Source organism: Penicillium mononematosum (assembly GCF_028829835.1).
Source record: "Penicillium mononematosum strain IBT 11891 chromosome Unknown utg000003l:1.0-8172316.0:1.0-8177699.0, whole genome shotgun sequence".
Lineage (NCBI taxonomy): Eukaryota > Fungi > Ascomycota > Eurotiomycetes > Eurotiales > Aspergillaceae > Penicillium > Penicillium mononematosum.
The window spans coordinates 5,292,297-5,317,221 of record NW_026643273.1 but is presented as its reverse complement, the minus strand read 5'-3'; the positions used below and the strand labels follow the sequence as shown (position 1 = coordinate 5,317,221).

The 24,925-nt window shown below is 48.9% G+C and overlaps 9 protein-coding genes across 9 annotated transcripts; 6 read left to right on the top strand and 3 right to left on the bottom strand.

Annotated features, from left to right (window-relative positions):
- Nucleotides 1–355: 355 nt before the first annotated feature.
- On the bottom strand, nucleotides 356–2,167 carry N7519_007032 (MFS transporter; the record flags this gene model as incomplete). The annotated part of the gene is made up of 4 exons (XM_057293808.1): nucleotides 356–612; nucleotides 671–1,002; nucleotides 1,057–1,660; nucleotides 1,714–2,167. The coding sequence occupies 4 exons, from the start codon at nucleotides 2,165–2,167 to the stop codon at nucleotides 356–358; spliced, it is 1,647 nt and encodes a 548-aa protein (XP_057148619.1).
- Nucleotides 2,168–5,195: 3,028 nt separating this feature from the next.
- N7519_007031 (phosphoribosylformylglycinamidine synthase) lies at nucleotides 5,196–9,278 on the top strand (the record flags this gene model as incomplete). Its single annotated transcript, XM_057293807.1, has 1 exon — nucleotides 5,196–9,278. One exon carries the CDS (start codon nucleotides 5,196–5,198, stop codon nucleotides 9,276–9,278), a length of 4,083 nt encoding a protein of 1,360 aa, XP_057148618.1.
- Nucleotides 9,279–9,681: 403 nt separating this feature from the next.
- On the top strand, nucleotides 9,682–11,351 carry N7519_007030 (tyrosine--tRNA ligase TYS1; the record flags this gene model as incomplete). The annotated part of the gene is made up of 8 exons (XM_057293806.1): nucleotides 9,682–9,714; nucleotides 9,764–9,973; nucleotides 10,045–10,085; nucleotides 10,153–10,353; nucleotides 10,430–10,559; nucleotides 10,683–10,752; nucleotides 10,807–11,039; nucleotides 11,091–11,351. The coding sequence occupies 8 exons, from the start codon at nucleotides 9,682–9,684 to the stop codon at nucleotides 11,349–11,351; spliced, it is 1,179 nt and encodes a 392-aa protein (XP_057148617.1).
- A 254-nt stretch (nucleotides 11,352–11,605) lies between these two features.
- Nucleotides 11,606–14,261, bottom strand: N7519_007029 (uncharacterized protein; the record flags this gene model as incomplete). The annotated part of the gene is made up of 2 exons (XM_057293805.1): nucleotides 11,606–14,122; nucleotides 14,184–14,261. 2 exons carry the CDS (start codon nucleotides 14,259–14,261, stop codon nucleotides 11,606–11,608), a joined length of 2,595 nt encoding a protein of 864 aa, XP_057148616.1.
- Nucleotides 14,262–14,446: 185 nt separating this feature from the next.
- On the top strand, nucleotides 14,447–15,831 carry N7519_007028 (glycosyltransferase family 15 protein; the record flags this gene model as incomplete). Its single annotated transcript, XM_057293804.1, has 4 exons — nucleotides 14,447–14,600; nucleotides 14,678–14,941; nucleotides 14,998–15,616; nucleotides 15,675–15,831. Exons 1-4 carry the CDS (start codon nucleotides 14,459–14,461, stop codon nucleotides 15,829–15,831), a joined length of 1,182 nt encoding a protein of 393 aa, XP_057148615.1. The 5' UTR covers nucleotides 14,447–14,458.
- A 480-nt stretch (nucleotides 15,832–16,311) lies between these two features.
- N7519_007027 (cytochrome c oxidase subunit VI) lies at nucleotides 16,312–17,588 on the bottom strand (the record flags this gene model as incomplete). Its single annotated transcript, XM_057293803.1, has 4 exons — nucleotides 16,312–16,716; nucleotides 16,796–16,913; nucleotides 17,052–17,097; nucleotides 17,245–17,588. The coding sequence occupies 4 exons, from the start codon at nucleotides 17,586–17,588 to the stop codon at nucleotides 16,598–16,600; spliced, it is 627 nt and encodes a 208-aa protein (XP_057148614.1). The 3' UTR covers nucleotides 16,312–16,597.
- Nucleotides 17,589–18,783: 1,195 nt separating this feature from the next.
- On the top strand, nucleotides 18,784–20,135 carry N7519_007026 (elongation of very long chain fatty acids protein; the record flags this gene model as incomplete). Its single annotated transcript, XM_057293802.1, has 3 exons — nucleotides 18,784–19,419; nucleotides 19,475–19,757; nucleotides 19,813–20,135. The coding sequence occupies 3 exons, from the start codon at nucleotides 18,784–18,786 to the stop codon at nucleotides 20,133–20,135; spliced, it is 1,242 nt and encodes a 413-aa protein (XP_057148613.1).
- An 888-nt stretch (nucleotides 20,136–21,023) lies between these two features.
- N7519_007025 (uncharacterized protein) lies at nucleotides 21,024–21,275 on the top strand (the record flags this gene model as incomplete). Its single annotated transcript, XM_057293801.1, has 1 exon — nucleotides 21,024–21,275. The coding sequence occupies one exon, from the start codon at nucleotides 21,024–21,026 to the stop codon at nucleotides 21,273–21,275; it is 252 nt and encodes an 83-aa protein (XP_057148612.1).
- A 1,821-nt stretch (nucleotides 21,276–23,096) lies between these two features.
- Nucleotides 23,097–24,551, top strand: N7519_007024 (uncharacterized protein; the record flags this gene model as incomplete). Its single annotated transcript, XM_057293800.1, has 1 exon — nucleotides 23,097–24,551. One exon carries the CDS (start codon nucleotides 23,097–23,099, stop codon nucleotides 24,549–24,551), a length of 1,455 nt encoding a protein of 484 aa, XP_057148611.1.
- Nucleotides 24,552–24,925: the final 374 nt, after the last annotated feature.

Genomic DNA, 24,925 nt, shown 5'->3' with positions numbered 1-24,925 from the left:
GCGAAATTCCTAGCAGAGAGGTTGATGGCTGTTTAGGCTCCGTACATCAGGCGTTCACTAACATATCCAACCATCCTGCTAGATCAAACCGATTTCGGTCCATTCAAAAAGTACATATAATCATGATATATGTGTGTTGAACAAATTTTGTATTAAGAATCTATCAATATAGTAAAAACTCGTTCTATTATATAAGCAATGGATATCAAAAGACGCCGTGCCAATGTCATCCATGTTCTTTTCCACATCAGTCATACCAGCAAATCATTCCGACAATGCTGGATAAGCTGAAAAAAAAGGAAAAAAAAATTACCTCCTCTTTCTAAAATTCCCCGACATCAAGTTTGGAAACAATTTATGCCTTGATAGCTTTCTCCTCATCGTCACTGAAGGCGAATTTTGAGAAACGACGAATGGACTCTCCCTTGAAGTAGAATACATAGGGAATGGCGCAACAAGCCAAGCCGATAAATGCAAGAAGTGTGCTGGCCCACTGGTCACCCAGACGTTCGTACATTTGCTCCGTGAACAGGACGGTGCAGGCACCCCAGATAGAACGGATGAAGGTCTTGGCTGCGAGAGCAGAAGCTGCTTGATGCTGGTAGGTATCAACTGAAAGATAGTTAGCAATGACAGGAACCAAGAACGATTTCGTGATTTTTGTACATACCAAGGTAGTTGTTGGCAGAGTTATAGAGCAGGATAACACCGACTCCAATAAGGAAGCCTCCCATCGCCGGTCCCATCCAGTGAAGATGGGGGTAGGAGGTCCAGGCGAAGACAAAAAGACCAGAAGGGATGCACCAGCAAGCCCACATCATGGGAATCAGGCGTTTTTCAGCTGGAGGCTTGCCGCCGTATGCCACAGAGACCTTGAGGTAGTGATTGTTGACAAAAGGAGCACAGCATGCGCTGAAGATCACACCAATGGCCAGAGGGATGAACATGAGACCGGTATTAGACGCGCTCCATCCTTTGCCGCCCATGTAAACAATTGGGTAGCTAAAAGTATCATTAGTATCTAGTCTGGGTTGACAAGAGATGTTGACGACTTACGCAACGAAGAACATGTACAGCAAGCCATAGATGACCGACATGTATAGAGAAATGAACAAGACGATGGGCTCGAGGAACAGAAGCTGGAAGGGACGGAAGAGGAAGATGCGCAGCTTCTCGCCCATGGGACGAGCATCGAGCTCGGTTTCAGTGGTATACTTAGGGTCATCCTCAGCCTTGCGAAGTTTCTGGGCTCGCTTCTTCAGCAAAATTGGTGCAAAAGTCTCGGGGACAGTGAATGTGATCATGACCCAGGCGACAAAGGCCAGAATAAGCTGGATCCAGTAAAGCCAGCGCCAACCACAATTGTCAGCCAGGTAGCCACCAACAAGTGGCCCAATGGCCGGACCAATGAAGGGAGCAGCGCTGAATGCTGCCATGGGAACACCACGCTCTTCACTCTTCCACAAATCAGCCAGAGTACCACCGACCAGAGTCATGGGGGCACTGAAAGCAATTCCGTCGATCAGACGGCAGACAATGAGAGTTCCAATGTTCTTTGAAACAGCACATGGGATGACGAAAATAACAGCGAGTGCAAGGGTCAGAGCGTAGACAGGCCGACGTCCGACGATCTCTGACATTGGAGCAAAGACCATGGGTCCTGAAATATGGTTAGAGCTTATACAAATCACATCACGTTTGTGAATTACTTACCAAGACCGAATCCAATAACGAAAACCGTGATAACAACCAAGCTGGCTTCACGACCGATACCGAATTCCTCGATAGGTCCCTCAACATCGGCTGTAATGACGCTACTGCAAAAGGCGACGACAAAGCAGGTGAATGCAACCACCATGGTACAGTACCACTTAAAGGCCTTCGACCAGTTCTTGGGGTTATCGGGATCGTCGATGGTGAAAGTCACCATCTTCCAATCTTCGGTCTTCCCAGTGACATTGGACTTGATCGGCTTGATGATTTCACCTGTCCTCGTCTCGGTGATGTATTCACGTAAATCGGCGCCATCATTGACTTCGCGGACTGGTAGGTCGAGGTAATCATCGGGTACGGGTCCATGGTTGTTAGTCCCGAGGGAGGTTGTCGGGATAGCCTCCATCGGGGTAGTTGCATCTGTGTGGGCCTGGTCTGACCGTGGAGCCTCCATGTTGAAATATATCAGACTGGTAATGGGGCTACACCCAGACAAAAGTATGAAGTGTCGTGGTTCTAGGTGCAAGGTGTTGTAGTGGGTAGCAACGTGTGGTCATACAACATAGATTGTTTTGGACCCCCTGGGGTAGCTTTCTTTTATAGATCATCTTCAGTAAAATTCGGCACCGAGTTTTTAACGAGCGGGTCATTTAAAAAACGAGAAAGGCAACAGGAACCGCCCGTGAATGAAGACGCTCATACATTTTTCCTACAGCGGAACCTTTGATATCGGCCCGCAGATGGATTGCCTGATAGAGAATAGTGGCGCTAGCCTTATCAGGTAATATGCTACGAGGACCCCTTGGCTTTATCGCTTGATTCTAGATGCCTCATTTTCCTCTTGAGAAAGAATAAAACAAAAAGCTCTTGCTAAATTTTTCCATTAGCTATCTAAGTCTCTAGAACTAAATCAGTGCATGTATGTAACTCTACTCATTGAGACATTGGTAAGTGGAACCCCAGAGCTGCTTGCCTTGGATTAAGGAGAGTATTCCCGTCACACTCGTGAATGTCCTAACTATCTCATATGTCGATCAATAATATTGTTAATGAGCAGTTGAGCACATCGTAGCCCGAGAACTTCAATGCTTCTTTTGTATACTTAATTTTCCTATCTTCTTCAAGGGTACTTTCCCGAGTTCCAGCTTGGCATCACGCGAAAGCGGGTCTGGCTGTGGCCACCGCGCATCGTGAGAAGTTCAATTAAGGAGAATGCAATATATAGAATTAGAAAGGTATCTAAGATGTGTGTATCTAATAGTCGTATCTACTACAACATACTCCGTAGTGAAGAGACGATCTCGGAAACAATGCTGAACTTGTTTAGATCAGCTCAGCCTCGGGGTCTTGTAGTGTCACATTCATATGTATACAACATATAAGTCTCGTTCCAATGACACGGTGGGCGGGTGGAGGTCAAATATTAAACAAGATTATCTTTTTGCTTCCACCGCAACCCTGTATAGAACGGAACATATTACCATATTTGGAAGTTAAAGTGGGTTTCCTTATTGGGAATCAAAACCTCCGCCACCACAGCATTTTTTGTATTGTTCTAGATTCTTCACATCAGACCTGGGCACAGTACTTCCCAACGGTTGTGGGTCGCATCTAACATGCATCTATAGGTTAGATATCTTTTCTAGATGTTGTCCACACATATCAAAGATACATACAGCATTCAAGTCCTATTTTCCCAGAATTAGTGGAACTATGGCTTTCCGGGCTTGATTAGAACGTTTAATTATTTCTTAGAGAATTCCCCATGCCTCTTGATGCAGGGTTTACCCCTGTCCCTATAAAATGTTCTGTTTGTTTCCTGAAATCTTCTGTACTCTGTCCTAGTACGAAGTACAACATCTGGATTACAAATGTTAGATATCATCCTACTAGTTATCTAGTGCAGTTTTTCCCATTGCTGTTATTCACAAACCCGGCCTTTAGAAGAGTGTTCAGTATTTATAGCACGTACAAAACACGTTTGCAATCATAGAATATCCATATACTGCATTGGAAATAACCATTTCGGAGTGATCTACACCCCAGCTGTGTTTGAAAATCCCGGATATCGTCATGATGCAAGAGCCTGGGACGCAGAGAATGGCATGACGCCGAATCGGTATTGGTTATGCTGGCATCTTGTGCAAGTCCTTTCACCCTGCAGCCAGTACCCTTATAGGCAGCTTTTCTCCAGTCGATTATACCTTGAGTCACTTTTCATCAGTTCTTTAAGTTGAGATATTAGCGCTTTTCAGGTACATAAATCTAATGTCTTCATAAACATATGGCCCTTCCCCCTCGACATTCGCTGAGGACTTGGTTGGATACCAGAAGAATGAGATTCACCCCCTCACCATTATGCTGGCCTCGAATGCGAGTCGTTCATAAGCTAGGCTCTGAGAGCTTTACCGCCATCTAGTTCGGTAGGGACAACTTGGAATTTAGAAAACAAGTATACCTCTCTAAAGTTCTTATTAACTATAAGGTACTTTGGTATTAGTTACAAGAGACAAATGGGTCTAAGGTCAACAGTAAAGGACGGGCAATTTTTATTCGGCTTCTCGGCCATTTTATAATCGAGGTTCCCAGCGGCTGGCAATTGTGTCTTCTAGTTGCCATAGCCGAAGGCGGCTTATAAAAAAAACCAAGTTGCCCATGTTCTCACAACTTATTGAAATGGCTCGATCTATTGGTCTTCAAATTGAAAGCCTTGGGGTATCTTCCGGTCAAGCATTGCACATGGAGTTTTGTGTTATACAGCTCTCTGTGAGCAATCCCCAACTCTGGTGCAGAGTATTACACATATAATGAAGAATACGCTAGGGGAGTTGATATAACGAACCCAGGCTGCCTCTAGTGTGGAGATCTAATAAGGTATCTCCGTTCGTTTTTTGGGGTTATTATACACGTGTACTTTTTTTTCCAATTCCTTCCTTCCTCTTAACCAAATTGGAGGGTACCTGTGCACCGCTTCTGACAAGCCAAAGAAAAACAAATCACCTTTCAAGGTTGTTGTGGTGCTTATGTTGTATTGTACTGAGGTGATTCCCCGGCCGATGTTGTTGACTCGGTGCCCCACAATCTCCTCCATTCGATCCCTCCGCTCTCCTTTCAGTACTGTCAAATCAGATGAGAAAGCCTAAAAATTGCTATATTTTATATACCAACGGTTTCCTTCAAAAAAGTACGTTTAATGGATCTATTATTGTATAAGAGAATGAAGAATTTGTTGGTGTCAAACTTTAAATCCGTTATCGGCACGTGATCCAACATGATAAGCCGAATCAGGCTTAGGGCGGGGAAACTCATTTCTCTGACAAAAAAAAGCGGCGATAGAGTCATCGCCGGTCTCTTCTAGCGATCTTCTCAAGTCCACTTGAGAGAGGCACTCGAGCCACTCAATCTCCTTCAATCCAGGAGAACCAATTCCTATCTCCTGTGTCATACTTGACTCATTGGGAGAATCCCCAAATTGCTTCACGATGACTTCTACCGATACTTACCTGGCCATCCCAGGCTCCGTTGCCTTTTCCCGCTCCCGGGGGCATGCTATTGCTACCAGCATCGGTGTCCAGGACGTTCGAGCCCAGTGGATTCACTATGTGCATGCCACCCAGCCCTTGGACGAGCCCCAGCGTGCGGTACTCGAACAATTGCTTCAGTACGGCGACATCACAGACATCCCTCCCACTTTCGAATCCACCGACGGTCAATTCGATACCTTCTACATTTTCCCCCGAACCGGTACCGTCTCACCATGGAGCTCCCAGGCAACGGGCATCTCGCACGTCTGTGGCCTGCAGAAATACGTCAAGCGGATCGAACGGGGTATGAAGATTTCGTGTCTCCGTAACAGCGCGGAGGACTACAAGCCGGAGTACATGGACACACTTCATGATCGGATGACTCAGATCATTAGCAAGGATGAGCCCGAGCTAAGCCTTATGTTCTCCGAGCACGCTCCCCAGCCCCTCAAGACCATCTCCCTCCAAGGCGGTACTAAGTCCCCCAAAGAAATCCTCCAAGAGGCAAACACGGAGCTCGGCTTGGCCCTTGATGATACAGAGATTGATTATCTTGCTGAGGCCTATGGTCCGAATGGCGCAATTGCCCGTGACCCTACTGATGTCGAGCTTTTCATGTTCGCTCAGGTCAACTCGGAGCATTGCCGACACAAGCAGTTCAATGCCTCCTGGGTGATTGATGGCAAGCCCATGCCAAACAGTCTGTTTGCCATGATTCGCAACACACACAAGAAGCATCCCGAGCACACCGTCAGTGCTTACAGTGACAATGCCGCTGTTCTGGAGGGCCCCGAGGCCGCGTTCTGGGCCCCCGATCCGACAACCGGACAGTGGATGCACACCAAGGAAGTTGTGCACTTCCTGGCCAAGGTTGAGACCCACAACCACCCCACTGCCGTTTCACCTTACCCTGGTGCGGCTACAGGATCCGGCGGAGAAATCCGTGATGAGGGTGCTGTCGGTCGTGGCTCGCGCCCTAAGGCCGGTCTCGCCGGCTACTGTGTGTCAGACCTTTTGATTCCTGAGTTGAGGCAGCCATGGGAGCTCGATGTCGGTAAGCCAAACCACATTGCCAGCAGTTTGGATATCATGTTGGAGGCACCCATTGGTAGCGCTGCTTTCAACAACGAGTTCGGCCGTCCCTGCATTGGTGGATACTTCCGCACTCTGCTCACCGAGATTGATGTGGGCAACGGCGAAAAGGAAGTGCGAGGATACCACAAGCCCATCATGATCGCTGGTGGTGTTGGAACTGTTCGCCCCCAACACGCTATCAAACACCCAGATGTTGTCAAGCCCGGTGCTTTCCTTGTCGTCCTTGGCGGTCCGGCCATGCTTATTGGTCTGGGAGGAGGTGCTGCCTCCAGTATCGCTTCTGGTGAAGGATCCGCGGAGCTCGACTTTGCCAGTGTCCAGAGAGGCAATGCCGAAGTTCAACGGAGAGCCCAGGAGGTTATCAACGCCTGCGTGGCCATGGGAGACAACAACCCCATCAAGTTCATCCACGATGTTGGTGCCGGTGGCTTGTCCAACGCCCTTCCTGAACTGATCCATGACTCCGGCTTGGGAGCTACGTTCGAGCTTCGTGAGATCGATAACGCAGACCGTAGCATGAGCCCCATGCAAATTTGGTGCTGTGAAGCCCAAGAGCGGTACGTCATGGCCGTTGGCGAGGAGAGCATGAACAAGTTCACTGCTATCGCTCACCGTGAGCGTTGTGGCTTCTCCGTTGTCGGTCGTGGTGGCGGTTCGTCCGAGGAGGAAAAAAGACTCATTCTGCTTGATCGAGAGTCCAAGGAGTACCCAGCCCCGATTGACCTTCCTTTGTCTGTGCTTTTCGGAAAGACTCCTCGCATGACCCGAACTGTCGATTCGCGGAAGCTGAAGCTGCCCGCCGTGGACTCTAGCCTCACCAAGTATCTTCCCTCTCTCACCTCGAAGACGGAGATTGTCGGCGAGGCTATCAACAGAGTTCTGTCTCTGCCTGCAGTCGGCTCTAAGTCTTTCTTGATCACCATCGGCGACCGCACTGTCGGTGGCCTGACAGCCCGTGACCAGATGGTTGGCAAGTGGCAGACACCCGTGTCGGATGTCTCAGTTACTGCCACCTCCTTGGCCCTAGGTATGAAGACCGGTGAAGCCTTCGCCATGGGTGAAAAGCCTACTCTGGCTCTCATTTCCTCTGGTTCATCTGCTCGTATGGCTGTTGCTGAGTCGCTCATGAACCTGGCTGCTTCCGATCTTGTGGATCGTCTCAGCCAAGTGAAGCTCTCTGCCAACTGGATGTCTGCCGGTAGCCACCCTGGAGAGGGCGCTGCTATCTATGAAGCCGTGGAGGCTGTCGGTCTGGACCTGTGCCCTAAGCTTGGCATCAGCATTCCCGTCGGTAAGGACTCTATGTCCATGAAGATGAAGTGGAAGGATGAGGCCTCGAATGAGGCCAAGGAGGTTACTGCTCCCATGTCCTGTGTCATCTCTGCCTTCGCGCCGGTTGGCGATTTCACCAAAACCTGGACCCCGGCTCTTCGTAGCTTCGAAGAAGTTGGTGAGACTGTCCTCATGTTTGTGGACCTTTCCTTCGGTCGTAAGACGCTTGGTGGATCGGCTCTTGCTCAGGTCTTCAATGAAGTCGGTTCCGAGTGCCCTGACGTTCGCGACGTCGATCTCTTCCGAGACTTCTTCGATGCTACGCAGCAACTTCAAGAAGCCGGAATTGTTTTGGCTTACCACGATCGCTCCGATGGTGGTCTTCTGACTACTCTTGCTGAGATGATGTTCGCCGGTCGCTGCGGTGTTGAGATCATGCTCGATAACATCTGTGCCTCTTTCAACACCAAGGATGTCATTGAAACCCTTTTCACCGAAGAGCTTGGTGCTGTCTTCCAGGTCCGTAAGGAGCACGAGATCCAGTTCCGCTCATGCTTCGCCACTTGCGGTCCTCCTCCAGGTCTGATCCACAGGATTGGACGTGTCTCTGAACAGCCCAAGCAGAACCTTGCCATCTACCACAAGGCCTCTTTGATCTACCGCAACACCCGTTCCAGCCTCCAGCAGACCTGGGCCAAGACTTCCTACCACATGCAGAAGATTCGTGACAATGCCGACTGCGCGGAGCAGGAGTATGCCAACATCCTTGACGACGCCAACCCCGGTCTCTCTTGGAACCCTACCTTCGATCCGAAGGACAAGGCCTTGCCCATGATGGCTAGCCTTTCCCAATACTCCCCCTTCGCCAACAAGCCCCGCGTTGCTATCCTTCGTGAGCAGGGTGTCAACAGTCAAGCTGAGATGGCCTTTGCCTTCAACACCGCTGGTTTCTCCGCCGTCGATGTTCACATGACCGATATTATTTCCGGTCGTGTGTCTCTCTCCACCTTCGCTGGTCTCGCTGCCTGCGGTGGTTTCTCGTACGGTGATGTCTTGGGTGCCGGTCAGGGCTGGGCCAAGTCCGTTCTGCTGCACGAGAACACCCGCAAAGAGTTCCAGGAGTTCTTCGAGCGTCCGGATACTTTTGCCCTGGGTGTCTGCAACGGCTGCCAGTTCCTGTCTCGTGTCAAGGAGCTGATCCCTGGTGCGGGTTACTGGCCCAGCTTCGAGCGCAACGCCAGCGAGCAGTACGAAGGCCGTGTCTGCATGGCCCGCATCTCCGACCCCGACCCATCCCGCCCCAGCGTCTTCTTCCACGGCATGGACGGCACTTCGCTCCCTATTGCCGTTGCTCACGGCGAGGGTCGTGCCTCCTTCGCCAACTCCCAGGGCGTCTCGGCTTCCGACTTCGTTCGCGAGGGTCTTGCCCCCGTCCGATTCGTCGACAATTCCACCCTCAAGCCCACCATGAAGTACCCCTTCAACCCTAACGGCAGTCCCGAGGGTATTGCCGGTGTGCGCAGCCCCGATGGTCGTGTCCTTGCCATCATGCCTCACCCTGAGCGTACTGTCCTGAACGGTATCGCCAGCTGGTTGCCTCCGAACGCCGAGTCCTGGGGCGAGATTGGCCCTTGGGGACGTGTCTTCTACAGCGCCAGACGCTGGGTTGGTTAGAATTTTTAGTTCTTATTTACGAAGCTTTTTCTTTAAACCGTTTTTTCCCTTATTTGTTCCAAGTTCCTGTCCATATTCTCTTTGTCATGCTGGAGTTTAAGAAAAAATAACATGCCAAAATGACCTCCCAAATCAGTATATAGCAAAATTGATCAATAATATTTCCATATGAATATGAATTCCATGCAGTTATATCAACAAAACATAGATAGCAGAACGGAAGGATTCCGAGACTCAGAAGGAATGGAGATTAGCGGAGATAGAGGGGCATCTGAGTCATCCCACCTTTTGCTTTTTGCCGAGATCTCCTTTGGACAACTCTCCAGGTCTTCTGTGCTTTTGGCTTCGTGGTTTTTACGCTCTTTCTTTCTATCTCTCTCTTTCTCCTGCTTTTCAGCCCGTCATGGATTCCGCGGCGCAAACAAAATTCGATCTAGTGAGAACCCGCGCAAACTCTTCTTACTTCAAATACTAACTTGCTACAGATCAACTCGAACCTCGCAGAATTTCTAAACCCAGAGATAATCCAGGACATTCTGAAGGAAGGACGCGCTCCTAGGATCTATTGGGGTACAGCGACAACCGGTCGCCCTCATATTGGTTACTTTGTGCCAGCGCTGAAGATTGCCCAGCTGCTACTTGCAGACTGTGATGTCGTTATTCTCCTGGCCGATGTCCACGCCTTCCTCGACAACGTAAGCGCATACCTTCTGGAGTAATTAGCTCGTTTATATCCTGATCTAACCAACCCTCTTGAGGTAAACAGTTAAAGGCGCCACTCGAGCTTGTGGAGAATCGCGCGATTTAGTCAGTGCATACCTTTTGGAATGGCTCGTTCAGATCCCGATCTAACCAAACCGCTTGAGATAAACAGTTACCGAAACGTTATCACCGCTATCCTTCAGGCCGTCGGGGTTCCCATTGAAAAGCTCACCTTCGTGCTCGGCAGCTCGTACCAGAAGAGTCCCGAGTATGTATTCGATGTGTACAAATTGTCTTCTCTGATCTCCGAAGGTCAGGCTAAGAAGGCAGGGGCAGAAGTGGTAAAGCAGACAATGAATGCTCCGTTGAGTGGGTATGGATATCTGATCACTCTCGGCCTATACACTCTCGGCCTATACGGGTTGCGTAAGATACTAACCGTCCACCAGACTATTGTACCCAGTTCTCCAGGTTCTGGATGAACAACATTTGAATTGTGATGCTCAGCTTGGAGGAGTAGATCAGAGGAAGCTCTTTACCGCTGCGACAGAGTGGCTCCCCAAACTTGGATACCGTGTTGTAAGTTTTTCACCCTTCAACTTGGCTTCGCACCCGGGCACCGCACCTGCCGCCGTCTTTTGGAGATTAGGGGCAAAATCCGGGTCTTATAACGTTGACTATAAGAAGCTTACCTATGTCTAGCGCGCGCATCTTCTAAACCCTATGATGGCCTCATTATCCTCCGGCAAGATGAGCTCTAGTGATAACCCAGGTATTTGCACTCCCCTCTCTTATTACAGTTATTAGAATGCTAAACCCCGATAAGATAGTAAAATCGACCTGCTCGACCCTGCCGAGGCCATCTCAAAGAAAATTCGGAAGGCAGAGTGTATCCCTAAGGTCGTCGAAGACAACGGTGTGATTTCGTTGGTCGAACACATTCTATTGCCCGCAGCGGTCCTCAAGGGCCATGGAGAATTCCGCGTCGAGCGTAAGGACGCTGAACCTCTGGTCTTTACCGATATGAAGCAGCTGCAAGACGCTTACAGAGCTGATATTGTATGTATACCTATCTCGAAAGGGTTACATCATTAACTAACTCCGTTATAGTTGACTCCACAACTGCTTAAGCCTGCTGTCTCGGCCGGTATGGTCGACCTTATGGCCCCTATCCAGGCGGCCTACGCAGCCTCCGCTGAATGGCAGGAGGTTACATTGAAGGCTTACCCGCCACCAGTTGTGCACAAGAAGGTAAAGAAGGTTAAGGACAGAGGTTCTCGCTTCCCGGGCGCCAAGCAAGAGACAGCAGCCCAGCCTTCGGAGCAAGAGGCCGCCCAACCTTCAGAGCAATTGGCTTTTCGCGCAAAATAATAGAGCGCAGATCATACACCAGGCTCCAATCGGACGGGGTTAGCATCCATAGATGTTTACAGCCCCGGGCCAAAACGGATTGGTTGGCCGTTTGAGTTTGAGACAGAAATTTAGTCGAAAAAGTCATTATTGCATCTTCCACTACTTAGTGTCATTTCTAGCCTATTAAGCTATCCCAATTGTTAAGCTACGTCAATTCTTGAGCTATGTAACGCCAACGCCCGCTGGAAACCAAAGGGTATTTGTATCGTGTATCAATGCCTGCGCCAATTCCGTCTCCATTCGAGCCTGTCGGCAAGAATTTCCCAACTTTGAAGCCCATCTGCACGAGCTAAATTTTTCAAGCCATCTGTGACAAAAGTTGTCAAATGGTTGAAGTGGTTGTTGACCGTTTTCAGCTGCTGGCTGTAGGTCGAATCATGAAATGAGACTGTGAGTGTGTGTTCATGGTTCACGTTATCGTCATCATCATCATCATCATCATCGGAGTCGAACTCGTTTTCGAACTCTTTCTTTGTGTGCGGATTCTCCATATGTTGTTCTTCGTCGCCGAGCAAGTGCGCGGCTTGTAGATCTGCGAAATGAACGCACAAATCTAGGAAATTGATAATTGCATCATGGATGTGTGATAAATCTTCAGAGAGGAGGCACTGTGCTTCCAAAGAGGACATGTAAGATTGGTGGGCGGATATCATGGCATCAACATCTTGTGCGCCAGATAAATCCTTGTGTAGAGATCGGGTTGCGGTGGATATTACGAGATAGGTCAGATGGCCGTAGATGAAATCAAGGACCCAAAGCATGTTGTGATGTAGAGCGTGCACCAATGTGTCATTGTCGTCAGGTGTGGTAATGCGGGCGTCGCGCACACGCTGTTTCACAATAGCATATTTAGCGCGTCTGATTTGCATCAGGAAGGTCGAGATTCGTTGGTAAGTGTGTATTGCGTCCTCGGTGATTATGTTTGCAATGGGCCATGGGAGGCCATAGTCGATTGTTATCGAACCAAAAATCCCCACGCTTCGATGACCACCTTGAGAAACCCGCATCGGGGTACTAGCCGGCCGCACTAGGAGCCTTGATGTGTCAATGACGGGTACTAAACTGAAAGCCGTCCTTGATATCTCAGTGAGTAGGAACCTGTCATCCCATGAACGACCCCGATCGATCAACTCAAAGACTTTGGCGTCAATAATGCTGACGACGCTCATATCTTTGGCGAAATAGACATGCTGAAGAGCGTCAAGGGAGCTCCATAATCCGCATTGTTGGTCGAGCTCCGTGCGTAATAGACTAGCACTGAGTGAATGGTCCACATCCACAAGCTTTTCAAAAGCAGACTCTACTAATGCGGGAAAAGGAAGTAATTGCGAAGAGGAATAGAGGTCCTCGAATCTCATGGCCTCAATGTCTGGTAGAGCATTTAGATGGCGTAGAAATACCATGCTCTTCCCCGCCGTGAAGACTTTCTGGACACTAGTCTCGAGGAACTGAGGGATCCTCTGCTGCCTGTGACCCGTATCAAGTATAAACCAGTCATGCCAAAGAGTTCGTAGATCCCCATTCTCACGATTGGCTCGCACGAAGAAAGTGCTGTCTGAAACATCGACCTGACCTGTTTCCATCCAGCGTCGGATCGAGCTTGCATATGTTTTGAAACACATAAAGAATAGCCCTGCTAGGCGCTGAGACGAACTTTCGTCGCCAAGGGCTTCAAGCATGCATATTAAATCGTATAGCGAATCAAGACAGCACATTGGTTGATCAGTCGAGTCTTTGCCTAGCTTGGCAATCATTTCTGCGAGCAATACTAGCTCGTGAGAGTGTTGACGAACGTCAGCAAGAAGCTGGATGAGACTGATAGTTGACCCCGCGGAAAGGTATTTGCATTGAACGTGAGATAAGACTTTGTCAAATTCAAGAAGACGATCTTCTAAACCCCGGCAAAATGTTTGCATATATGGAATTGTCTGTGGGAGCTTAGTGAAAGACCGTACATCGTTGAGTTTGGCGCCTATCTCGCTGAAACACTGTAAAAGCGATGCCAGGGCTTCGCTGGATGAATGTTCGAGTGCGTATCTTCGATCTACCCCAAAATCATCGTCCAGACGTACGTAAATGGAGGTCGGAAGGCCCTGAAGCATAAAGATAGTCTCTCTAGCAAGTTGAGATTCTGTGATAAGTCGCGAGGTGGTTGCCGAAGGGTGATTTTCGGCTCTCCAGAATTGAGCCTTTTCTAAAGAGGCAATAAGATCCCCATTCTCTGCTGGCACAAAAGTGTCATCTGGGATAATGTACTCGTCATCCACCGTTGTGGCGGACTGAGGCCTGTGCTTTGGAAGAGATACATCACTGACAACGGACGAAAAGTCGTCATCTGATGAGTCGCCAGCAAAGTCTACCTGTTCCCAGATTTCTTCGTCACTGAATGCCGTCCCATCTGCTCTAAGTTCTGACCAAGAAAGAGTCTCCTTTGCTTCTGGTGCCTTGGCCCGTTCCTCCGGAGGTTTGACCGCAGACAACAGAGCGGGGCGATCTGAGAGTTGCAGTAAGAGACTCAGGATCTCTGGGAGCCAGGGGTTTCGATTGCTCTCCAACTCCGCAAGGTGAATGTGAAGTGCTTCCGCAAGCTCATCTCTATTCAAGATCTGAAACTTTTCCTGTAGTCCCTCGAGTTGCTTGGCGACCGCGAACTGGTCGGTGCGCGTATGAGAGCCAGTTCGGAGACCACCTTGTACACGACGCTTCAGACTCTGGACACGCGCAGACCCCTACGTATATATTAGACACCATGCATGATGAGACGAGAATAATGGAAAACCAATATATTACCTTGTGGTCCGGTGATATCTTAGCAACTGAAGTGATCAAGGCATCGATGAGCGTACTTAGATCAGCCGCGAGAGCCATTTTCAGACATAGGCTCTTATCCAAGATCCAAGGTCTAAATCACATCGAGATGCCTCCAGACGTCAAGAAGTGAAGAAACATAAAGTGAAGAGTGATGTTTTGCTTGGATGACACTAGTCCCGATGAGGTAAGATGGCCACTCTTATGCGCGCCTTTCTCCCTCCGACCATCTCCCCCTTTAAGCAAACACAACCATCATGGCTATCGCGCGACCGATTCGCATGCTGGGTGCGGCATGCATTCTTCTTTGTCTATTTCTTGTCTTCCAATTACACCAAAGCTCCTCTGAAGAAGGGTCTAAGTTGGCCCATGGCATGAAAAAGGATCCTCTTGTAGATCGTGCGTGACCCCAGTTTCTTGCCACGCCTCCTATTACAACCATCGCACCCTAAATGCCATACTAACTACTTTTATAGCAACCGGAGAACCTGTGGGAAACTTATGGCGAGCCGAAGAACACGATTACTCCCCCGATAGCGAACAATCGGCCCGCACCAATGCTGCGCTTATTACCCTCGTCCGCAATGAGGAGCTGGATCAGCTGCTCTCGACAATGAGTGACCTGGAGCGAACATGGAACAAAAAGTTCAACTATCCCTATATCTTCTTCAACGATGTGCCCTTCACCGATGAGTTCAAGCAGAAGACTCAGGCAATGACCAAAGCCAAGTGTCAATATGGTATGCATTCCAGTCGGATTAGAACGAGAGGGAACCATACCTAACTTTAGATACAGAAACTGTACCAAAGGAACACTGGGATGTCCCGGACTGGATCAATATGGACCTTTTCCACGAGTCCGCAAAGATGTTGGAGGAACAAGACATCCAGTACAGCTCCAAGATCTCCTATCACCAGATGTGTCGCTGGAATAGCGGCATGTTCTACAAACACCCAGCCCTTGCAGGCTACCGCTACTACTGGCGCATCGAGCCCAATGTCAAGTTCTTCTGCGATGTCGACTACGATGTGTTCCGATACATGGAGGATGGCAACAAGACCTACGGCTTCACCATCAACCTCTACGATGCACCACAGAGTATCCCCTCCCTATGGCCCGAGACTCAGCGATTCCTCGCCGCCAACCCGTCGTACCTCAGCGATAACAACATGTGGGAGTGGATTACGGATGACGTGGCTCGTCCGGAGCATACCAAGGGCGCCAATGGATACTCCACCTGCCACTTCTGGTCCAACTTCGAAATTGGCGATCTCGACTTCTTCCGCGGCGAAAAGTACGAGGCCTACTTCCAGCACCTGGATCGCGCCGGTGGGTTCTTCTACGAACGCTGGGGTGATGCTCCCGTCCACTCCCTTGGCATTGGTCTTTTCGCCGATGCCGCCAACGTCCACTGGTAAGTCATATGGACTTTCTCTCATTTTGGAACCCTCACTCACTTGTATCTTCACTAGGTTCCGTGATATCGGGTACAACCACATCCCGTATCTCAACTGCCCCAATTCTCCCAAGTGCTCCGGCTGCAAAGCGGGCCAGTTCTTCCAAGGCGCAGACTTCCTTGCCAAGGAGGATTGCCGACCTACTTACTTCAAGTATGTTGGGACGCACTAGTTATCATGATGTCTCGTTTGATCTGTTCTCTCGTCTCTTGTCATTCTGGACAGTGCCTCATGACTCGATTCCTTGCATCACCTTGCATACCCCTATGACTATATTACTGAAAATCAGTGGCTTGGTACCCGGCGTTTGAGCGGACACATACCTGTGTGTATTGATGATTTTGTGTTCCCTTTTCTTTCCTATTTTTGGTTTAATTCCTTGTCACGAAATTCGTTTTCGGCCATGTTGCTGTCTCCTAGAGAGCTACGGAGACCTATCTACATTGTACTTATATCGATTGCGCATGGTCATTGTTGGAGGCTCTGTTTGTCTAGTGCCCCATGGCCTGCTTTCGCAGGTCATTTTGTGATATATTTGCTATTTAGGAACAAACCGAGATTCAGACCTGTCTGGCTATTCTACCATGTTGAGGAAATGTCCTCCGTAAACCAAGTGTTGGCAAATTGATAATTAAGGAATGAGGATTGAGGGTCGAGGACTGAGGACTGACTTGAGCGGTTGATAATACAACAATGCAAGATGGCTGAACAAGATGGAATCAAGATAGATTAAGCACCAACCAAGTAAGGCACAGAGGACCTTTTTCCAGACAACAGCAGCACTAACAACACAAGAGATCTCTAAAGTATGTATACAGTTTTCTCTTCGACCTGACCGAGTCCTCAGCCAGTCAAACAGTGCTGGATAAACAACATGCGAGGGGGGTACTGTTTGTTTAAGAGAAAATTGACGTAAAAGTAGAATTGATGATGGGAATTTACGCCTCCTGGGGGTAGAGCTCCTCCCGGAGAGCGACGCCCAGCTCGACGCGCAGACCCTCGAGAGACTCGAGATATTGCTTGTACTGGTCGGGGTTCTCGACCTTGGCCTTGACACCTAATAACGAAGTGACGTTAGCTTGGGTTCAGCGACGAAATACACCAGTGCTCAAATAAGGGATGCTGTGGAAGCGTACCCTCGAAGACGCGAACAGCGGTGGGGAAGTCGTTAACACGGCGGGCGGCCTTGAGGGCGGCAGTGAGGACCTCGACGGAGGGAACGAGATCGTAAGCGAAGCAGTTGTTCAGGTTGCGCTGTTTGCAAAGGATATGCATTAGTCAATTGTTGGATTGGTGCGGATATAGGAGCCGCATGTTGAAGTGACGGGTGTGGCTGATGCCATGTATCGCATGCCGATCAATATGTCTCGGGTGAAGTCGAGATAGTCATACCTGGAGCTCGAAAACGTCCTGCACACCATCGAATTCCTTCTCGAATCTGCCATTGGGATACACAGTCAGCATGGGACGCCCCTATCATGTCCAGACGATTGCCGATGTTCGTTCCGGGAAGCGCCTAACATGGAGATGCAAGACGCTTCTGTCCGACTCCTCCGGCCTCAATGGCTTGCGATTGGGGGCGTACCTGGCAGAGAACTCTTCGTATGTCTCATCCTCGTGGCCGGAGCGGCGAATGGCGGTGGTACCGAAGTTGTGGGCGCGGGCGGCGGCCAGAGTCACTGGGGACTGCATCCGGGACCGGGTCAATTGGGGAGCTCTAAAGAAGCCGGTAGGGCGAACGGCGCGGGTCGCCACGCGGAAGATGGAGAGGGACGACATTTTTAGAAGGGGACCACGGTGGACCGGACAGGAGCAATGGTGAGGGGAGAGGTGTGGATGGGGACGGGAAGGGGAGGTGTGAAGTGCCTCTAGGATTTTGCGGGTGGTGTGGTGTCGACGCCTGAGGCAGCTATACGGGTGCTGAGTCATCATCCGATTGACCCCGTTCCAAGTTGACTTGATCTCTAATGGTGGCCCCTGATTGGTTGAATGGTTGTCACTTTCTGGATGTGTGTCATTGGCCGAGTCTTAAGGTCATGACGGTCGAGTGCAGTCGGTTCATGCGATATTCCATTGTTCTTTAGATTGCTTATGTCTATTTATGGATATGTTTTATATGATAAGGCTAAACATTGGAGGAGTCTCTCGAAACACCCAAGCCAAACTATCATGGTAATTGGATGTTCAAATATATATTTTGTCCCCAATGGCTACGCAGAGAAACTGACTTGGATGATTATTCGAGCAATTGGCCCCAATTCAATTATTCTGTTATGAATCTGTTACTGCATACGCCAAGAAGGTAGGCAGGCACTGGAGAATGTGACTAGATACATGTGTTGGCTTTCGAGCTTACCTAGGTAGACCTCGGTTAGAATGGGAATTGAGGGTATTAATAGTGGCGACATCGCAATCTAAGATCTTGATAACTTTGAATTAGGTACGGAGTAGATCCATGGATATACTCCCACTTCTACCCAGACAGAAAAATGGACAACAGAATAAATATTGTTTATGATCCACATGTCTATTCTGTGGATATGCTCTACGTATAACCTATGCGGGGATTGGCGCAACCTAGTATACATAAATGACATTTATACACCTGCTAAGGCTACTTGCAATGTCAGACTTCCGTGTTATTTAGTTGTAGCCCAATAATAGGAAATGTCTCGATATAATTCCAATGCAACGCTTCGGGTATGGATCTAGTTAAGGCGGGGACTGGAATCCACCTCATGAGTTAGCCATCGAGTGCAGAAGGTCGTCAATTTCCGAAGATATGTGCATAGGACATAATCCATAGTGGATTTGGATAATCCTCGGCAATTTTATATAGTTCATTTCTTTGTAATGGATACTGCACTATTGGAATTCATGTGATAGTTTCACACCAAGGGCATTATTGTATTCAGCAACACTACATAGTTATTTTATCTCAGATTATTATTAAGAATAAATAAGATCTAATTCTAATCTATTTACTCCATGATCAATGTTTCATATAATTGAACAAAGTACTCCGTATGTTGTATGTTGTAGATGCGATCGGAACCTGATCTTCCCCTTTTTTAGACGCTAAACCCTTTTGGGTCCTCAACGGACGCGCCGGACGCAAAAAGTAATGGTTCTCTTCTTTCTCCAGCTTTTCCCTCTCTTCTTTTACCCCCTTTCCTACTTTCATTTCTTTGGTTTTCTTTCCTTTCATTCCTTTCCTTTCCTTCATTTGGCTTTTCTTGTTTTGGCGGCTTACTTGCAGATTACTGCCCCCGTCAAAAGAACAAGTTGCCTTCCGCTATCTCTATCTTCGATCCATCTTTGTTTGAGAGAACAACCTAGTCCTGTCACAATGGCGTCCGAAATCCTCAAACATGTCTCGGTCCCCACCGTCGATCGACCCTTCGGTGTGCACTTGTGGCCCCTCTTCGACCAGGCCTACGAGAAAGTCATGGGGTATCCCGCCAGCGAGTTCAACTTCACCGAGGGTGTCACCCCTCTGTCCACCCTGAAGGAGACTACAATGATGCTTATCACCTACTACGTTGTCATCTTCGGTGGTCGCGAGGTCATGAAGAAGTTGCCTGCATTCAAGCTTAACACCTTGTTCATGATTCACAACTTCGTTTTGACCACCGTTAGCGCTATCCTGCTGGTCTTGTTCATTGAGCAGCTGGTCCCCACCCTCTGGAGACACGGAGTCTTCTACACTATCTGTGACCAGGAGGGTGGTTGGACTCGTCCTCTGATCGTTCTGTACTACGTAAGTTGCAAAGCGCTTGTACCGTCGAAGAAGAGAAACTCACAACCTCGATTAGCTCAACTACATCAACAAATACGTCGAGTTCATTGACACCGTCTTCCTGGTCCTCAAGAAGAAGCCATTGACCTTCCTCCACACCTACCACCACGGTGCCACCGCCCTACTCTGCTACACTCAGCTTATCGGCGTGACTGCTGTGCAGTGGGTGCCCATCACCATCAACCTGCTGGTCCATGTCGTGATGTACTGGTACTACTTCCAGAGCGCCCGCGGTGTTCGCATTTGGTGGAAGAAGTACATCACCATGCTGCAGATCCTCCAGTTCGTCATTGACGTCGGTAAGTGATTCAGCCTCCAGAAACATGAAAAGAATGGAATACTGACAGTTTCAAGGCTTCATCTACTTCGCCTCGTACACCTACTTCACCTCTGCCTACTTCCCGTGGCTCCCTAACATGGGCAAGTGTGCCGGTGAGGAATTCGCTGCCTTGGCTGGTATCGGCATCATCAGCTCCTACTTGGTCCTGTTCATCTCCTTCTACATCGCCACCTACAACAAGACCGCCAAGACCGGTCGTCCCCGCCGCAACACTGGCCAGAAATCGTTGATCGACATGAAGAACTTCGAAATTCCTTCCCCGGCTGGTACCCAGAACGGCAGCGCCAAGTCCACTGGCCGCTCCAACGGCCCTGTGACACGCTCTCGCAAGGCCTAAATAATCAACCAAAGCACAGTCGCGTCTGAATGTTTTCAGCGTGTGATTTGGGAGAATTATATTGCCCCCCGAGTTTTGATTGTTGAATCATCCTAGGATGAGCCATCGAACTCGAAATTCATCCAATGCTTGTGGCCAAACAAAGCAGCGCAGGGCAGAGTGGCTGCTATTGGGTGATGCGTCCCTATATTTGTTTAATGAATGACCACCTCATGATGCCAGGTCCATTGCCCATTGCCCGAGCATGGGGTATGTGCCTTGGAGTGCGCCGGAACTTTTGTCGGAAAACCTACAGGGGCAATGCTGTTGGATTACCCTGCCCCAGTGGTCTCGTCATGGTTGTATTTTATAATGTCGTTTTCTTCTTCTGTTCATGTTTGTCGTTATCACCCCCGTTTGGTGGCAGGCCATGGGATTGTACCTTTCGCCCTTATTGTTATTAAAGTATCCATTGATAGACGTTAGCTCATAATATCAAGATAAATGTAATCATGTCTGTTCTTTAGACAATAGTGTGATTGGGAGCAGACGATCGGCAGGTCAGATACCATATCCATGGCTCGCATCTGGTCAGCAAGGCATGTTTGCTTTCAACCTTGGAAGGTTGATTGCCTATGCTGTCAGCACCTTCAGCACAAGCGGGATTCAAGATGCATCATCCATGCAGACCTGGTCTGTATCTCGAGAGACAATTCAGCCAGACCATATCTCGAGGCTATCCATTCAAACCAATCCATTTCGCCACACCATTAACGCCAATTGTTGATATGGCAACATAAAGCTTATATACTGACCTCCGTACCACAATGTGCAGTATCATACTGGACTGCCGCGGCAGAAACAGAAACGCAGGAACAGGAACCGCCAGGTGGAGTTTAGATGCTCATCATGGCCTGTGCGACGAGGCACAACGCCACGAAAGTGATGTATCTGATATGCCCCGGACGTGCCCAGTTAGCAAGGCGATCAACGCGTCGCGTAACGAAACATACAGAGCCTCAGCCTCCAGAGAGAAGCCCCGAACCTCCCCGAAAAAAGGACCTGAACTCGCAAGGCGAGGAGCAAGGCTGGTTATATCCAGCCACCGAGATTGAAAGGGCGGTGGCCATCACATCTCTCGATACCCAGCCCAGCCATTGATATAATGGGGCTGGGCAAAACTCAATAGACCAGGACAAGAGATAAAGTCAAAGGCAGGAGATATGGTTTATTCTCGAAAGTTACAAGCGCCTTGCTTGGATGTCATGCGCGTGGTTTATTCGGAGACTGGACGGACATGCAGGGCTGGGCTTTGCAGCCGGAGCATGGTCGCCAATTTGAAAAAGAACAGGGAAAAAATCGCATGGGCGTGCAGTAGTGGCCGACATTAATAGTGAAGATCGGCCGATGAGCATCCAGTGTGGCCCTGGTTGGATTTGAAACGGGTTAGATGTGTACACGGAGCGATGCCGGATCCTTCTAGCGTAGGGGCTCCACTGGATATGGAGTACTGGTTGGTCGACTTAGTTGAATCAAGTGTCAAGAGCTTGACATGCAGAAAGTGTATGCATAAAAGAGTGGGAAATATTGAGTCCTTGCTGGTGGCTGCACTAGTATCTTCCACACTACTACTCCGTACTCTGTACGGAGTAATATCATCGTGGACAGATGATAGATATGGATGACAGGTGAGATTGAAAAATCGCCGAGATATGTTCATGTAAGGAGAAGATGGAGAGAGTTTTTCATTTTTCCCATGTTAGGCGTGTTCTGATCCTTCAGTGTTCATGTATAACCCCCTGATTCCTGAAGAATACCTACAATATACCTAGGTACGTATGTAGGTAATATACCTCCAACCTCTAACCAACCCCCAAGGTTTAACACCTCCTGGCATAGTAAGGAGAATCCACCGTATGCCGAGTTAGCCCATTTGAAGCTAAGGGGAGTTCAGTGTGTTTGAGTTATACACTTGGGCCCCACTGATTGACTTGGCAGAGCTGTTAAACGCCTGATGTGATTTGATCCGATCACTCGTTGGTCATGACTCCCCCGTTCCTTATTCCCGTGGGCGTGTCCATTCCAATCTATGTTGTAATCTGTTCAGCTTAAGTAGTTTGCTCCACATGGAGGAATGCTTTTAGGGACGGATGTCTCATTCATGGACCCTCAACATCCCGCTCTTTTCTTACACTGTTGGGACCCCGTACTTCCCTGGATATGAAAATTCTTCCAATGCCCTGCATGATCCCATGCCCCCCCTGAGATCCTGATATGCATAAATGTCCAAGGAATAACGGAGGATTAGGCGCATGGACCTTGACCAAGGATAGCTCATGGTGATCTATCAGATTCTGATTATTCTGATTATTCTTCTATGTAGGTATTTATCCTTTTAATCTATTTAATCTATTTATCTCTGAAAGTTTGAAATCAGCCGTCCTGCCACGATATCCAGTGTAACGCGTTTTCTCCCCCTGCTGAAACTGGCCCTATTTAGTCCTGCAAGGGTGAGACACCAATCACAATTCTCTTCTTCTTACGCGCTGTACAAATTTAGTACAAATATAATTATAAAATATAATAAATATAATAAAAAATATATCAAAAATAAAAGATTATCACAAAATTATAACGAACCTTCCAATTTTTTTTTTACCTTTCTACACGTGTACTCCGTACAGGGTGGCCATACGGAGTACTATATATGATATCTGCATACAATATATAGCTCCTTGGTCCCACTCTCCACTTAAAGAGCCCTTTGGTCGCCCTGGATTTTTGAATCTCCTTTGCAGCTTTGGGATATTTGACATTACGTCTCCTTCTCCCTTTTACCTTGGTATTCTTAGTCGTTCCTTGGGTTCCTTGGGGTTTTGCATTTTCCTTTCTGCTTTAGAACTGCCTACTTGGAACACTTACTCTTCCTATTCTGCCCTATTACCGATTACAACCATTTACAACCATATCACTGCCGGGAACATGTTCGAACCTACTTCCTCGCTGAGCCTACACCGCTTGAGCAGGCATAGCCTCCAAGATAGATACGAGTCAGACGAGGAGGCTGTGTCTGAATCCGATACAGGGCCCCAGGATCTACTTTCCTCGCCCGTGGGCTCACAAACTGAAATCTTTGATTCAGATCTCAGTGCCGACGAGCACTCTCACATGGACCCTGATTCTGACCGGGATGAAGATATTCTGGCTCCACCAACAGTCAAACGAGCCCGCCCCGTCTCCTCTGCTACTATCAAGAGAAACAGCAATGCCACCTTTGACGAAGATACGTATGTGTTTGATCCGGAGGAGCAGATGGTTCTTGAACTGCCACCGTCAGATTCTTCGCCACAACTGGCATCCAACACCTTTCTACAGCCATCGATATACGTCTGGCCAAAACCACCGCAACCGGCCAGCTCAAGGTCTCGCTCTACTTCGCCCTCATCGGTCTTTTCGGTAGAGGAGGCGGATATTCAGGTTGCAAAGGAAGTGACCTTCATGGAGCCCCGAACTCGTCCTACAGTGGTCTTGATTGACGCTCTGGGGTCACGGTCCAAGACCTCAAAATCTCGTTCGAGCCATTCCCGCTCCCGCGAAAGCAGCCGCACCCGCTCTATGCTTGTCAGGGCTGACAGCCGCCGACTTACATTGCCACACTCGTCAGCCTCGGCAACCAAGTCACCGCGAGTATCTGAGAAAAGGGCCAGCATGAAGCCGACGCCCAAGACAGCTACAGCTACCGCTCCAACCACAACCCCAACCGGAACCCTAGAAGAAGATACACAGTTCGCACCTAGCGCAACCATCAACCGCGTCTCCGAAATCCCCTCAGTCCTCTATTTCCCAGCACCACCACGCACAGTCCCAACACAAGAGTACCGACGACCCCGAACCTCAGGCCAAGACAACGCAATGCCACCACCACTAAACCCGCGCACCCGTCGACCCCCCTCAATGCGCAGCACAAGCAGCAACAGCGTGCCCAGCTACACCTCCCGCCCTTCAACACCCTTCTCAGCCGAGGACAGCAAACCAAACTACAACGATACACCCTCCCAACTCACCAGAGTCTGCAGCCCGGCTTCAATCTCATCCGCCTCTTCACCACCGCCATATATCTCCTCGAAACGCAGCGGCTCAACATACAGTGTATCGAATATGATCTCAAGCCGCTCTCCACTTATGATGCGGCGCATGACGAGGAAACACTCTTCCTCCAGCGTGCATTCGCTAAGTAGTCTGCGTTCTGAGGTCGGCGTTAATGATGCCTCTGCTTCGCAGATCTCGGTCGCTACTCAGCCTACCCCGCTGCCCAGTGCTGATTCCCATGTTGTGCGCAAGTCTAGCCAGCGTCGCCGTTCACGGCATAATAGCGTTCTGCCGGGGAGGGGATTTATGGGGTTGAAGCTGGGGAAGAAGTCGCAAGCTAAGGCTTGAGATGGGTTCTACCTTTTTTTTTTTTTGCTTTCTGGTACTTAACATATATTGATCTAGTAATGTTTTTATGGGGAATCTCTTGGATGTTGGTTTTTGGGTTCTTATTCTGGTGTTTGGTATATGGCGTTTATTTGTTTTCACTTCTTTCCCTCTCACCTCTGTTTCGATCAGCTAATGTATGACGGTCCTTGACTTCGTCAAGGGCTGCATCAAGTCGAATTCTGGGATGGCTAATGTCTACTTTAATGGTTGGCGCATGGTATCTGATTTTGGGAACATTATTGGGTGGTTTTTGTTATGGTTAGTTCTGAATTACATAGCTAAATAGCTATCGAGACATCTTGGCGCAGTTTGATATTAGTGTCTATTCATAC